The sequence below is a fragment of the Sphaeroforma arctica genome (genome assembly GCF_001186125.1).
Source record: "Sphaeroforma arctica JP610 unplaced genomic scaffold supercont1.514, whole genome shotgun sequence".
Taxonomy (NCBI): Eukaryota; class Ichthyosporea; order Ichthyophonida; genus Sphaeroforma; species Sphaeroforma arctica.
This window is the reverse complement of record NW_014040044.1, coordinates 31,777-47,028: the sequence shown is the minus strand read 5'-3', so window position 1 is coordinate 47,028 and position 15,252 is coordinate 31,777. Positions and strand designations below refer to the sequence as shown.

General features: G+C 48.8%; 3 protein-coding genes across 3 annotated transcripts in view; 1 reads left to right on the top strand and 2 right to left on the bottom strand.

The window, feature by feature from the left end:
• SARC_06880 (hypothetical protein) overlaps positions 1-5,459 on the top strand; it is a gene marked incomplete at its 5' end in the record, with an annotated part of 5,522 nt that extends 63 nt beyond the window's left edge. The window contains 5 exons of the mRNA XM_014299198.1: positions 627-729; positions 1,345-1,498; positions 2,198-2,323; positions 2,598-2,871; positions 3,573-5,459. Of these exons, the coding sequence (XP_014154673.1) occupies positions 627-729; positions 1,345-1,498; positions 2,198-2,323; positions 2,598-2,871; positions 3,573-5,381 (2,466 nt within the window). The 3' untranslated portion in view covers positions 5,382-5,459. The remainder of the gene's footprint in view (positions 1-626; positions 730-1,344; positions 1,499-2,197; positions 2,324-2,597; positions 2,872-3,572) is intronic.
• An 80-nt stretch (positions 5,460-5,539) lies between these two features.
• On the bottom strand, positions 5,540-11,498 carry SARC_06879 (hypothetical protein). The gene is made up of 2 exons (XM_014299197.1): positions 9,389-11,498; positions 5,540-8,920 (listed from the first exon to the last, which is right to left on the bottom strand). Exons 1-2 carry the CDS (start codon positions 11,311-11,313, stop codon positions 6,229-6,231), a joined length of 4,617 nt encoding a protein of 1,538 aa, XP_014154672.1. The 5' UTR covers positions 11,314-11,498; the 3' UTR covers positions 5,540-6,228.
• Positions 11,499-13,718: 2,220 nt separating this feature from the next.
• On the bottom strand, positions 13,719-14,712 carry SARC_06878 (hypothetical protein; the record flags this gene model as incomplete). The annotated part of the gene is made up of 3 exons (XM_014299196.1): positions 13,719-14,030; positions 14,278-14,353; positions 14,522-14,712. 3 exons carry the CDS (start codon positions 14,710-14,712, stop codon positions 13,719-13,721), a joined length of 579 nt encoding a protein of 192 aa, XP_014154671.1.
• Positions 14,713-15,252: the final 540 nt, after the last annotated feature.

Here is a 15,252-nt window from a genome sequence, read left to right as displayed (position 1 = left end):
TGTGTGTGTGTGTGTGTGTGTGTGTGTATGTATATATATATATATATATATAAGTCGTATATTATCGTGTTCTCCACTCTCCTCAAAGCCCTTTCAGAACCTATCTCAAAGTGTCACCCTTCGTACCTATTCAAAACATGAATCAAGTTTGCTGTTCAGATATCAACCCACTGTTTGTCGCTCAAACGCCTGCTGTAGTACTCGCATACTATAGTATATATGGGAGTAAAATAGCAGCGTTTCAATATTATACCTAAGCCGTCATGTATATACAAATAGCTCTCAACTCTAGCCTTCAACACTTTTGTATGCATATTCACATCTCGACTAGCATGACTTTAGTTCATAACGAGCTTTAATTTTCAAATGTGTGTCAAAGCCCTTTTGCATAAACACCGTATTGCAGCAAACCTTTACATGTGTATCCGATGCAATACAACCTACTGTGGCATTAACCGGATGTGTGAATATCAAACAGTAGATTAGATTGGGGTTATAAGTAAAAGTGTGGTAGGATTACTGTAGAGAGCAAAAGTATACCATATGACCTAGTCGGTTATTGGCGTAGTATTGATTTCAAGTATGGACAGACCATCGCCTTCTAATCCGAAATACTGTATATTCAGTGGGTCAATGACCGCTACGCCACGGACTTCTGTCATCACGTGCAAGCTCCAGCGCATATGCGTATACTTTTCGGACCCATCAGATGGCTCAAATCGACAGCAGGTACGTCATCGGGTATTTATCTTTTGATCTGTAGTATCTCTACTAGTAGTGTCATGAATCATGCAAGTGCGGGGCAGAAGTCTTTTAATCGGTATGTTTCAATTGGTAGTGTCGCGCCCGCTTGGGATTCAAGCATGTACTGTGAGTGTATGTCAGTTGTGATTCGGCTGTATCTATGGTGTCTACTATCTACAAGTTCGCAATAGAAATAAACCATACGTGGTTTTTTTTCTAGTTTAAAATTGATCTGTGTGGTCATGTAGCGACACATGTTGCGCTGGCTTGTCATTGTGGCGGCTATAGGCTCGCATGCCCTCCGCGGCCCCGATCACGAACGATATACCGATATTAGGGTCACTTATTTGGGCACGGACTTGTGTATTGGGTGGTATACTTGGGTATGTATTATCTAAATATATACAATCTATTTGTAAGCCTATTTTTCAATTTGTGGACCAGTGAGAGTATGAGATGCAATTCCACGCAGCTTAATGTCGTATATTCAGCACTTAACGGATTCAGCCAATAAGTTCTTATATTATTATTATCAGTTAGCGTCGACAATTGTGTGATCTAAACGTGGTCCTATATATCAATACACTTATTATACTACAGCCTCTGACGATGATCTTCAGCATGCGGATATTGACTATGAGTATACCTGTCTCGTCTGCTTGGACGATATCGATCTCAATGACCCCACCATCCGCTGGTTGGGCTGTGGCCGCGAGAAGTGTCGAATGCGGACACATATGGGCTGCCTCGCCAAGTATGCGTTTTATATGTATATTTATGGATCTTCTCAAAGTTTGTACTTCACTGTACCTTTATATATCTTACCTAATTATGTGTGTCATGAATTTTCATGGGTCATACCTAGGTATGTGTATCATATGCGTTTTTATGTATCTTCACAAAGTTCGAACTTTACTGTATGGTTCTACATATTATCTAAGTAGATGAATCATATGATTTTTATATATCTTCATTAAGTGCGTGTATCATATGCGTTTCCGTACTTTACTGTATCTTTATACATCTTCTCTAAGTAATGAATCATATTTAGTTTTATATATCTTTGTGAAGTATGTGTATCATGTGTATCATATGTATCCTAATGTATCTTATCTAAGCATATGCATCGTATGTCTCTGTGGATCTTCTCCAAGTATGTGTATGAGACGCATCTTTATGGATTATATATATGTATGTACTATCTATATCCGGTTTGTCAAAACAGTCAGATACTTCTCGAGGTTTGTGCGATGTTTATATGCGCCATCATACGCTCTGATATGTTTTTTAATGAACTAAAGGATGTCTGCACAAATAGCCTCGAGCCTTCTCACACCCCATTGATGTCGAAAACGGAATCGTATGGACGCGTTTTATATCCGTGTATGCTCACTGTGTAGCACAGCTTGGACCGTGTAACTGTACTGATAACCGCCTATCGGCACTCGTACAGCTGGTTCCTGAAGGACGATCCCACACATCTGCTGCCCGTGACTGGCACCTGTCCTCTATGTCGTGAGAAACTGCGATGGGGTGATCTCATCCAAAAATATGGCGACGCACATCGGGTCGAAACAAGGTATGGCAATTCCCCTGACTTTGTTATACCTGTTGTGGTCTACTTAGTCGATTTGCACGGGTGATTGTTTAGTATCTATATTTCTCAGTGGCGAGACGTGAAACGTTGGCTTGAGGTTTCTATGATTGTCTGGCCATGGTCTCATAGTCCTTACTGAGTGCTATCGCAAAGTTTCTATCGATAGGAATATATAAACCTTCTCAAATTTCTTAACGATGTTTCTAAGGTTTGTGGTGTCGTCCTCAGTTTCTATCACTCCAACACGGCCCACCAGTGATGGGATAAGTGTTCCGTTCCCCATCCAAAATATCTATGACCTGCAGATTATATGCCATCATGTACACTCTTACCACGAATACCGAATGTATAGCAAGAGGAAAGGGCGCAGGAAAAAAGCAGCCGACGAAACGGTTGAAACTCCGCCGAAACGCAATCACCCAACAGAAACAGACACCGATGTGCGCCATGCCTCGGGGGCTGTGATTGACATAGATGCCACCCCCCATATCTCTGGCATTTTTGACGAGCTGGATCTCAGCTCCCCGAAGGTGTGTAGGCGGAAAAAGTTTGGTCGATCTGAATGTGCCGTGTTCTCGATGTTTTGTAAACACCTTTCGAGATCATACACCGGTCAATCTCTCTGGATGTGAGATTTACTGGCGTTGATGTCGAGGAGTTTTTATTTTTGGCGTGACATTGGCGTGCACGTTTATAGCTTTTACATATAAGCTGAGCTGTATTTGTCGTGTAAGCATCACGTGTTCACTAGACTACATGGGGCTACATAACAACGTTATCACAGTTGCATCATAATCAGAACTGTACTCATGCGCTGCTGCCCATCGCAACATACGAAACCCACACAATATCGAGACAAATAAACCTAGTTTATTGAATGACGAGCATATGCCTTCGTCGTCCGCGTTTTACAACAAGAACATAGAAGTAAAACCATCTTCTCTATATTTATTCATCTCACGGTTGTTGCTACCATGGCGGACACGGGTGTGCCGTCTGTAGTGTCTACTTAACCCTTTGCCAATTGCCAAGTCGCGACACTAAGACGCGCTTCCATGCACAGTACCTCCACTCCCACATCGTCTTCGTACTGTTAATGGTGGTGTATAGTTTTGCATACACTTGCGCTCCTCACACTCTTTCTTCGCACATGCAACACATCCAACCGCTTGCTGATTCACTCAAATATCTCTGACGCCGTCTCGTTCTGACCCATTTGATATTCCTACAGCCGCTTCTGCAGAGATTACAGACTCAAAGAAGAAAAGACGGTGCGAAGGCCACACAACGACGACCACGTAGTGCTGTGGATCTTTTTCCAACGTCACGGAGTGACACTTCGTTTGCCAATCTGTATCAAAGTATCAACACTGGCATAGAAGCTGATACGAACACACGACCCAGTACACATACATGCACGCGCAGAGATACTACCACCACCACATCGGACACATCTAACAGGAACAGTATAAACGATGTATTGAGTGCGACGGTAAACCCTCGCAGTACCACCCTTGTCAACGCACGCGGCAGTCCCAATGCGCACCCCAAGACGGAAACGCGCAGGAGCGCAAGCACAAGCACAAGCATAAACACCAACACCAACACCAACACCAACTCGCAGTCGGGTGTGACTGTGGATGTAGAGTTGCTCCCAGAGATAGATTCTCGTACTTCCTTGGGGAGCCGGCATAGAGATTCACTCACATCGGTCCGTTCCGGTAGTGCCGTAGCCCGAGCGCAGAGAGAGAATGTTACCATAGATACAGACCATGCGCCTGTGCCAAGCCACTCGCCACCGTTTGCGTTTGGCACCCAGCGGCAGATGTCGCACACACCCTGTGACCTCACACTCACAGGCGCGGTGAGGAATATATATGATAGTGGGTCGCCTGCGAACGAAGCTGAGAGAAGCCCACAGGCGTTGTCTCCAAGCACAAACACATCTGGAGATAGGAATAGAGAGTGTAGTAGGTATGCAGGCACAGACATATCTGGAAATAGAAATAGGGAGGGTAGTAGGTATACAGGCACAGGTACGGCTGCGGATAAATCTAGGGAGGGGAATAAAAGTGTGGATATCAGAGCGGATTCCGAGTCACCGTGTGCGCGAGCACATAGCACGCGCATACGGCTTCCCATGAGTGTGGTGGGTTCGGCTGTACGGCCGTGTGTATCGCCCGGGGGGCACGGTGCCAAACGGAGGCTGAAGCACAGAGACGCACACTCTGAGGCACCTGCGCACCCCAGAGCGGACAAGGCTGTGGATAGTGTTGGTGCCGCACCCAGTAGGAAACACAGACTCGTGAGCAACAAGAAAGAACCTATAGTTATTGATAGTTCCGATTCGGATACAGATGTGGTGCGCCGGCCGAAAAGCACGGCATCTGCGGGGATTAGGAGTGTATTTGCATATGTGTCGAACAGCCCGTTATCACCCACTCGCTCGCGGCGCCAGCTCGATGGCAAGAAGGAGGTACATTTATATAACCAGAAAGGGGACTCACACGCACCTAAATATATGTATGGACCACAGTCACCTCGACATGGGCGTTTGAATACACGCACACACCCGTCCAGTCGTACGGATGCACGAGCAAGTTCACACGCACAGATGGATGTACTGACAGACCCAAGTCAGCAGGCAAAGTCACCGGCGAAGACACCGCGCCTACGGACATACGTAGCGCTGAATGTAGACGCGCCTGTGAGCCAAACACGGCACTCCCCAGTACTGATAGCGTCACGAAAGCTTAATACCGACGAACAGGACATCACCAACCAACAACAGAACATCACCAATCAACAACAGAACATCACTAACCAACAACAGAACCTCAATCACGAGACTCCGAGTAGTAGTAAATCCCCTGGTCTCAATGTCAGCGGCGGTAGGAATTGTCGCACGACTGCGGCAGAGCGGGGCGACCAGAGGGGTCCTACGGTTGTGCTGGAGGGGCAGTCATCAGACAGTGAGGATGATTCGATGTATGGCAAGCTTTCACTGCGGGAACGGCTGGATATCGCCGGACAGTCGTGAGTTCCGATACGCTGGAGGTTCGGTATTGATTGCTAACAAATATGTAGTACATAAATGATCATAAAAATAAATATCCAGTTTAACTTGGGCCGACTGTGGGCTTTTATGGACCGATGGAGATGCCAAATCGTATGCAAAGATTACAATTGTATAGGCCACATGGTGAAAATACCTGGCGGTAAGGAGCTGACCAGCGCTCACTCACCACATGTGCACTTTAATTAAATACGTATGTAACATCTGAAGTCTGTTGTCGTACTGAATGATTCATCTATGTGATATGGCGCTCTGCATATGCTCTGTCGGGGATAAACAATATTCCATACGCACACATCTGACCACTCCACTCGTAGACCTCGACCCCAGAAAAAAAAGGGTCGTACCCTCCGTTGTGTATGTTTTGTGTGCTGATCTATATGTACATGGAGATATTGTCTTCTTAATCTGATTGTACTCTGTCGGGAATGGCTGATATTTCCGTACATATACAGGGTGTTTCACAATTCCCAAGCGTATTCGAACGCGTCAGTGTGCTGTGTGTGCTGTCAACCTCTAGATAAAGGGGTTTAAGTTCTTCGCCGTGTACACAAAGTGTGTATGATATACGTGTGCGTCATTCCGATATCCGCCTCAATCGTCCCTCAAGGCATCTTGGTTTACCAGGGTGTACTGCCGCGGCTTCACTGCCAGAATCTCCATCTCAGCATAAGGGGTAAACAATTCGTTGCTGTTCATATGTAAATCTGCTTCAGTCTCAATCCAGCGCGTGGTACGCTGACAATGGCCACTGTCTTGTGTTGCGTGTGTAGTGTATGTATGATATATGTGCCAGCATCTGCCATCTGCTTTAATCGCACTCCAGCGCGTCGTGCGTTGCCAGCGCGTACTGGCGCGGTTTCAGCGCCAGATTCTCGAGATGTGGCAAAACCTGCATAAAGTGAGCGGTAAAGTCACCCCGCGCCATTCGCGCGTACATCACATAGTGCTGTGTCCACCGCCGGTTAAACTCGATCGCCTCCATGCCACTCTCAGCCGTCCACCCGCGACTAATGGCGATCTGCGTGTGACAGCTATCGCTCAGCTCCTGATGCTGCGCCGCAAACAGGAGGTCTATGATCTCCACGGTCTTGAGCTTCTTCCCATCCTCGCCAACCACCTCCAGGCCCTTGCTCTGTGCCAGCTCGGTCAGTTCCGGCTTGGACAGCTTCGTGTACGTGGCCGACGTATAGTCCACAAACCCGAAGGAGTCTACAACCGTGGGGTTGCCCCGCTCACGGGCAAAGGTTTTGACCTTGTTTGCCGAGATGTGCTCGTTTAAGACACCCTCGTTAAACTCGCGCGCGTCCTGTTCCGGGTGCGTTTCGGGTGACCAACCGCGGTGGGTAGCCAATACAACGTGGTGTTCATCGCTTGTATCGTCTTGCTGTTGCCGAAATAGCGCGTCAATGATCTGTGGCAGGGTCAGGCTCCTCCCCCGTACTTCCACACTGACCCCGACAACCTTCGCCATCTCCACCGCCATAGCTTTGGGCTGGGACGTGAGACAGCAGAAATCAAAGAACACATCGTCCACTTCCAGACAATTGCGGTTGGCCCTGTCCAGCCGCAGCACGAGTTCTTCTCGCTCGCCAAAGATGTTCAGGCCCTTCAACAACTCTCGTAGCGTGTTGACCGGTGTCAGGCTAGTCTCGCGCTCCAGTGCATAGTGGTTGGCGAGTGCGTGCTGCTTCTGTCTGGTGGTGAGGTCTCGCGCGTCCGGCAGCGCGGTGCACGCCAGCCGGTTGAGACTATCCTTCGGCATACGCGATAATTCCACGTACTTGCTCACCCATTTGTCATTGAATTCCCTGGCACTCAGTTCATCAGCGTGGGCCTCTGTCCACCCTCGCGTCAGCGCTATGCTCTCATGTTTCGCGTCCGAGTGCAGTTCTTGTTGGCGTTTGAATAAGAAATCAATCAGCTCCGCCGTCTTGGGTTTCTTGGTTTTCCGGCCTACTATGGTCTCGTCCAGACCCATCTTGACAGCCAACTCGCACAACTCCGTTTTAGACAGTTTCTGGTACGCATTTGACGTATAATCCACAAACTTCGTGCTGGGGGACGGTGGCGCCAACGGCTCAATGTCGGATCGGCTCTCCTTGCGACAGGTCTTTAGCCGTGTGCCCTCCACATACTCGCGGGTAACTCTGCGGTTGTATTGTTGCGCACTCTCGCCCGCCGCATTCTCAGCAGACCAGCCCCGGTATGCCGCCAGCTTCACGTGATCCTCGTCCTTCATAACCATGTACTGGTGGTCAAAGAGCAGGTCGATAATAGCCGGGACCGTCATGGGGCCCCCGGACTTGTCCACAGTGCACAGACCCAGCTCATTAGCGATCGCCTTGGCTACGGTTTTGGACTTGTGCGCGATGGTGGTATAGTCCACGAACACGTCATGCGGGTGAAGCTGGTTGGTCATCGCTCGCCCCAGCCGTGCCACCAACTCTTCCTTGTTCCCGCTGGTGTTGTAGCCCGTCAGCAACTGCCGTATACGCGCCTTAGAGAGCTTGTGCACACTCTCGCCATCTTGGGTTCGCAGCGAGGCGCCCAATTGGTAGGGATCGACCACTAGCGGTATCTGTGGTTCGGAAAACATCCCCCTCGTGTGTGCCTTGAGGCCATCAGGGTTGGACATATCTGTGTGTGCATGTCCTCGACTCGGCATACTGTCTCGCGAAAGCCCCGCTGTGCTCAGCATAGGTAGCCCGTCCCCATCGCTCATATGTGTGTTCGAGCTTCGGTCATCCCGCCCATCCCTGCGATTTGCCGTTGCGAAAGGCATGGTGTTCGATCTATGCCCCTGCATATGAGTGTCACCCCCATGCGTCGAACTATGGTAGGACCCTTGAGCTAGACCAGTTCTTGAATCCAAACCATTCGAGCCCTCTCCTGAATGCCGGTCCGATATGTGGGTCGCATGTGCGTACTCAGTAGCGTGTGCCTGTGCGAACCCGTTTGTGGTTGCACCTGTTCCTGTAGTATCAGGTCCCTGATCGTGCAAGGTGGGTTTGCCTACAGGTCTACGCTCACGCAATTTAACACCCTTCAAACAGTGCACCTCCGTCCATTTCTTGTTGAAGCGCTTGGCATCGTCGTCATCATCTGCATTCCAGCCCCGAAACTCGGCCAAACGCTCGTGGTCTCTGAGCGTGATATTCGCATGCTGGTGTTCAAACATCATACGCACAACCTCAGGCGTAGTCAACTGCTTCACGTCCTCCACGCCCGCAAATACGCCCATCAGGCGGGCTCTACTAAACACCTTGTCCGTGTTCCCCTGCGCCGCATAGAGATTGAAGTCCACGAATATATCGTCCATGATCAATTCGTCCCGTTTGGCCCGGTCTACTCGCTCTACCAATTCCTCTTTGCTCCCGAAGGTATTCAAGCCTTCGAGCATAACGCGAATATCCTTGGTGGGTAACCGGTGCAGATCGGCATCGGACCACAGGTCAGCATCGGTTGATTGGGCCTGGCCTCGTGACTTTTCTGGACGGGTGCTGTGGGGAGTATAGGATAATTGGGGTATAATATGAGCATTGGTACACCGTACAGACAAGGAAAGAATCCATTTAGCCTCGTCGATGTGTTAAGATGCCTGGGCTGCTAAGCTGCCGTACTTATAATTGCAACACGGCTGAAAATGCCACAGTGGTCTGTCTCAACCTATAGCCGCACAGCCAATACACACATATTGAAATTGTGAGTGGGTAGTACTAAATTATATATGTTTATGGAAGCGCGAAAATCGCTACGGGATTTGGGAGGCAATTCTCATGCCAATATGACAAACATTTTGCGTCCCAGAACGCAATCATTCCAAATGCGCCCCCACACACGTGTGCAGCATCGGATGTATAGTACAGCCACCACACACGTGTACAGTATCAAGTGTATAGTACAGCCACCACATACGTGTACAGTATCAAGTGTATAGTACAGCCACCGCACACGTGTACAGTACATACCTGTCAATATACTTCTGCGTCCATTTCCAATTGTACTCCTTCGCAGACACCCCTTCCGCGGTGCTCCAGTTCCTATGCAGCGCGAGTGTGTGCTGATGCGCGTCCGACAGATTCTTGTGGTGTGTGGTGAACAACAAGTCCACTATATCATTCAGAGAGAGCGCCATCTTCTCCACATCCAGTCCCATCGCCCTGGCCACCTTGATCGCGGCCGATCGACCCTTACTCGCCAACGCAGTATAGTCTACTAGTAAATCCCCCGGCTCCAGCTCATTCCGCTGTAACCTGAGCACACGGGCTAGCAGCTCGTCTCTGGTGCCGACTGTATTGAGGCCATGGAGCATATCGACCAATTGGCTCTTGGGCGTGTTGTCGTCAACGTAGTAGTGCGCGTTCACGTCGTCAAACGAGTTTGTGGGCCCGGGCATAGGTTCGTGTATGTGCATGTATGCGGGTGCCTGTGTGGTGTGTAGTGTTGTGTATGTGTCTGTGAGGGTTAGCGGTTCTAAGTAGGGCTTCTCGCTCGCCCCATACTCTATGTGTGTGTGTGCGGAGTCCTGTTCGTGTAAGTGAATGCCGCTGTGTGGCTGTGCATCCTCGCGGACATACTCTTGTGCCCCACTAGGTTCGTATGTTCCGTGCGTGTGTGTGTTTATATTCGTGCCGTTGCGATGGCCTGGAGTATGCGACAGTAGCTGTGGGCCAACGCCTGGTCCGGACAAGTTTATGCCTGTTTCTGTGTGCATGCTCGCGCCTGTACCCACTGTGTTGATTTTTGTGGCATCTGCAGATAACTGCTCTATCGCACTTTGCGACTGTCTGGCTGTCTGTGACCCCGAGTGAAAGAATTTGGGCGAGTTCAGATATCCAAGTTCGTTCACCTGGGTGTACTCTGCAGATAATATGTATGTGCCTTTACTCGACCCAAGCACTGGGTCAACCCCTGCGCTGAGCGGTCCCGGAGATTCAAACACTATACCCTCATGCGCCACGTGCGTTGTCGGCAACACCTGCCCGTTCAGTTGCAAGCCTGGACCTATATAATCTACATCATGTGACTCGGTCCCATTCTCATGGACTTCATGCGCACCCCCACTCTCCTCTGTAATCCGATCTGATTCTTGCTGCGGTGACCGCGGCTCTTGTTGGGACGTACAGCCCCCTTCCGTATCACTCCTTACAGACTGTTGCTCCGCGGATATCTGGTCTACTATACTCTCCTCCGCGTCTGCATCTGCATTGTCATGTTCTATACTCTGCTCCAATATATTTCCCCGAGATTCTTCGTCAGTATCACTCCCTGCAGAGTGCGGGGTATTAGACATCTGATCCAATTCACTCCCATCCGCGGAAACACCTACATTATCATTGTTACTATCATGCTGTGGTCCCTCGGCTAATACAGTCACCTGAGGTACTCTCACATCCATGGTATCGACTCTATCATGATCTACACTGTGTGGCACTCCATTAACCTGAGATTCTATTACTTTTCTTAATACACCTATCTCATCAGGACCTACAATATCCCCTGTGCTTGGTTGAGTTTCGCTTGCAGTTGCAGCCACAGGGCTGGCTACGTTGTTTGTAAAGGGGTTCGGCTCAAGGTTGTTATCCTGCAACTCGGGAGGATCCGTAGTATCATGATCATTCATTCCCGTATCATTTAGATTGTCAGAAATATTAGTATCTGGGGTGTGCTCGCCAACATTAGTACTTTGTGCTGGTGATTTGTGATTAGACGCTGGGTCCGAACGAGGTACTTTGGAAGCGACATCCTTATCTAAGTGATCGATTGCCGGTCTTTTTTGTGTCTTTGTTGGACTGTCAGCCGCAGACTCTGTATGCACGTGATCATCGGCCGTATTCGAGCTGGCCGGAGGCCCATAGTCAGGCGCAAGATTGACTACTGTAGTGTCGTCCATAGCGGTTAATTATTCGAACCCTACGAAGTTATATATATACATATATGGCACCCATATTTTACTGAAACAAGATCCTGAATATTGTTCGTTACAACCTATTATACGACTCTCTCATGTAATCGTAGAATACTTCGGTGTAAGCTAGAGCCAGAGCCAGAAAACATCGGGCTGTGAATGTGTATCTATAGATATCATCAATATGGTGAGCGTAAATCCTACAGCCTAAAAAGCCCACGATTTATTTACTTTTTTTTTCAAAATTTATAGTGTTAGTGTAGAACTGTACACTGCAGAGACAGTCAAGGTGTATTGCTTTACAATACAAACGGTTTGGGCCCTGCTGGTTGGTCTATGCAAACTGCAGAACGGTGACTGATGTCGCCGGTGAGCCAGTGACTAATGAAAGGGCACACCGACATGTACCGAACTTTAACGAGAACCATCCGTATTCTGGCGGGCTTTTGGACTTTTGACACAAATTTTGTTTTGTTTTTTTTCAGAAGTGTTCATAACGTAAAGCGTAATTACGTTTGAAATCATTTCGGAAAGGTTAAAACGGAGTACGTTTACGCTATGAGCCTTACGTCCATAGGCACACATACAATATAAATTTTGGCTCAAAATAAATAGCATATTCAATTTTACAATTTATGTACCAGTTTCATCCCAAATTTTGTCGAGCGCGTGTGTAAAAGATCTGGACTGGTGTTAGCGTAAAGAAGCAAACACATGTGTCAATAAAGTACTGTTGTCAAGTTGAAAACTCGGAAGGTTTTGAATTATTTACACGCATAGTTCACTAGTATTGTGAACACCTTTAATGAGATGGTCCGTCAGGCTGACAAGGTCAGAACAGACCACTTTACAGAACGCAAAAATGCAGGCAATATGCCGGTGCCTACTTATATCTACTGCAAGAAAGAGTCTTAATGGACCAACGCGAAAACTCTTCGTATGCATATTGGTCGAGGCAAACACTCGTGCTGTTTCGTAGGTTGTTTCAGGACTGATGTGTAGTTCACATAATGATGAGTTCGTACATATCATCGCAGGGCAATGCCGTTGTACACAGAGACAGTTCTCTTCGCGGACTATGTCTTTCCAGCAACGGCCACAATAAAGCTACGGCATTTGAACAAGCTCTGCCTTATCTGCCACACCTGCAGGCAGCCCTAGCAGCCCAGTCCTACAAAACGAAACAGGGGATGTGTCCCCGCAACCGCCCCTTTGCTACCAGACATAGCATATGATCTACATACAACTGACACAGATGAGGTGCTTGAGACAGAACCCAATGAAGAGGCAACAGGCGGAGCATGATACATAAGGATGAATAGATGGGTCCGATGGTCTCTACTGTATGCGAACAGGCAGATGTGCTAGTCTATGTCAACTGGATCTATTCCAGCAATGTTATTTACGTCATTTTTTGAACGACTGGACTTTCAAGTACAAGTTGTTTTACGGATTTATTTACAGGACTTCGGAGGTAACGGACAAGTCAATCTCAGCCATCGCAAGTTACTTCTATATTCGTTCGATATGTTAGGGCTCCGAATGGTACTCCAATACTCTATTGAACCAAGCCAGTATATTTTCTCGAGGATGTGAAGCACTCTTTGGATTCGACCATCTCCAGGAAACCCTCGTTGGTATTTGCTGGGACCAGTCAACATCCCCACCACAGTTCCAGCTTAACGTACCTAAGGTGAAGTTTCTGTTGGATTTCTCATTCCCCAAGCCGTGGAACAGCTCGCCAAGATTTACCTCCCACCGGCCTATGGGCCTCAGAACGAGAAGCTTACCGACGAGTGTGACTTTCGGCACTTGAACAGGTTTGCTTAGATCCAAAAGTCCCAACGAGTTCCAAACGTTGAAAGATCGCCTGAACGTGGCTCGATACGATCCACGACGCCCGCGTTATACTAACGATGTCCTAGTCAAACTCCTACTCGAGAAGGGGGGGCAGCCAATCCGACGGATATGCCGCGCACGGGATCCGGTCCTCCAGGCGGTTGAGACACAAAGCTACACAGACGGCAAAGCTGAGGAAGCAAGTTTAGCCAATGAATTAGTTCTGTGCAAATCGTTCAGAAGGACGCTGAGGTAAAGCCCACCTGCGTCGACCACTACAGAATGACCAACAACTACGTGCCCATTAACCGCTGGCTTTACAGATTCCCATACCAGCTCCCCATTGAAGCGGGTATGGTCGAGTATTCACGCAACGCTATTAATATCATCAATTACTTGTACACCCGGACACGCGCGGTTACCTCACGTTCACCACAGCGGACGGTCGGTTTTATCAACTACGTTGCCTCATGGAGGACGTCGAGAACGGGTGCTACGATATGCAGCACTACATGAATACCAAATTCCGCCATAAGATTTTCAAGGCGTACTTAGACGACGGGAATCTGGCGACCTTCAAAAAGGCTGTCCAGACAATCCTGTAAGCACTTGACTACCACTGGAACGACATCTTTAGGAATGTCCGGATATGCATAGTGAAGGGCATCCATTTGCAGCCCCGCAAGGGCCAATGACCATTTCTCATGGTTTGTGCGATTATCTTCTTCGGGCGCGAGAACATCCGTAACGCTTCTACGATTTTGTTCAAACGAGCGCAAGCCTTGTTTGATTGACCAGCATCCATCAACAGTCAGGAACTTATCAGTCTCCTGACTGTCTTCTCCTGGTGCAGCGCTCTCCGACTTAACACGCAAAGGCGCGGTGTTAAGTGGGAAGTAGTACATGAGATTGTACATGCGTACTTGTTCTCAGCGGTAGGCCTACGCATACGCCTATACCACCCGCTGCCACACCAGCAACTAGTCGCAACACCGGACACTAGCAACAGAGGAATCGGTGTGGGCTTTTTTTTGTCTAGATTCCACCACCGGACGCGCCGGAATAGGAAGCGGAGCAGCAATTGGTTGGTAATACGTAGTTTCAACCTACCACCAGTACCTCCTCATCTCCAGGTGCCATGACTAGCGCTCCTTCCGTGTACGGCGAATAAACAATTCGCCCCACGCTGTAACAATGCAACAGATAAGGGTAGCCCAGTTTTGCTCTCGGCATTCTCGGACGTTCCTAAGTTAGCCGCTGACACACATACACCAACCGTGACACCAGCGGTCCAACCATCAACAACACCAAAGATTTTGTCAGCCCAAGACGCTATAGTATCAGCCATGACGACCAAAGCGACTGACCTCCCGGTGTGTTCAGCACAGCCGCGAGCTCTCGGACATCACAAAGTAGTAGCTGTGCCCCGACCAGCTCCGCCTGAAGCTCGTACGGACAGTACTCACCGTTGTGTAGCTTCTTCCACAGACCCTCCATATTCCTGGAACAGGTGAAGGCTGCTGTGGACCGGCCCATGCCGCCCATGCACTAGACCTGCTACAGAATCTCGGTTGACAAGACCGCAGGCATTGGCTCATACCGACGAACTGATATACCCATATAATCTCACACTACAGAAACCCTTGAAAGACAGGATCCGACCGGAGCAAGCCCTTCTAAATATGCACGAAATTCCGGAACCGCCCCGTGACCTGGGTATCTCTAACCTCTACCCGTCGGTCTTTCTATCAGCTAAGATGCCCAAGAGAACTACGACGCCACCAGCCGTGAGATGCTCGAATGCCGCATCATAGTCCGCAAGGTGGCCGACCCGGTACACTGCTCGTACCAACCGATGATCCTCATATCGGTCCACGAACCACTCATGAACATTTAACGGAAATCGAGCCCGTGCCTCCACTCCCGGTCCATCAAGCATAAGCGATGGCTCCGCAGCATAAAAGATATCAAAGAGACACCTTTGATAACGGTTCTATTCAGGGGCCCCACACCGTTTTCGGCGACTACCTCTTCCGTTGCTTGAACAAAACGGACGAACTCTTCCAACTAGCACAACATAACGAC

Excerpts from the sequence above, each read along its gene's own strand:
- SARC_06879 (XM_014299197.1), bottom strand. The coding sequence starts at position 11,313 with ATGGACGACACTACAGTAGTCAATCTTGCGCCTGACTATGGGCCTCCG. Across the intron at positions 8,921-9,388 it reads ACGCAGAAGTATATTGACAG|CACCCGTCCAGAAAAGTCAC; the intron begins GTATGTACTGTA and ends TACTCCCCACAG.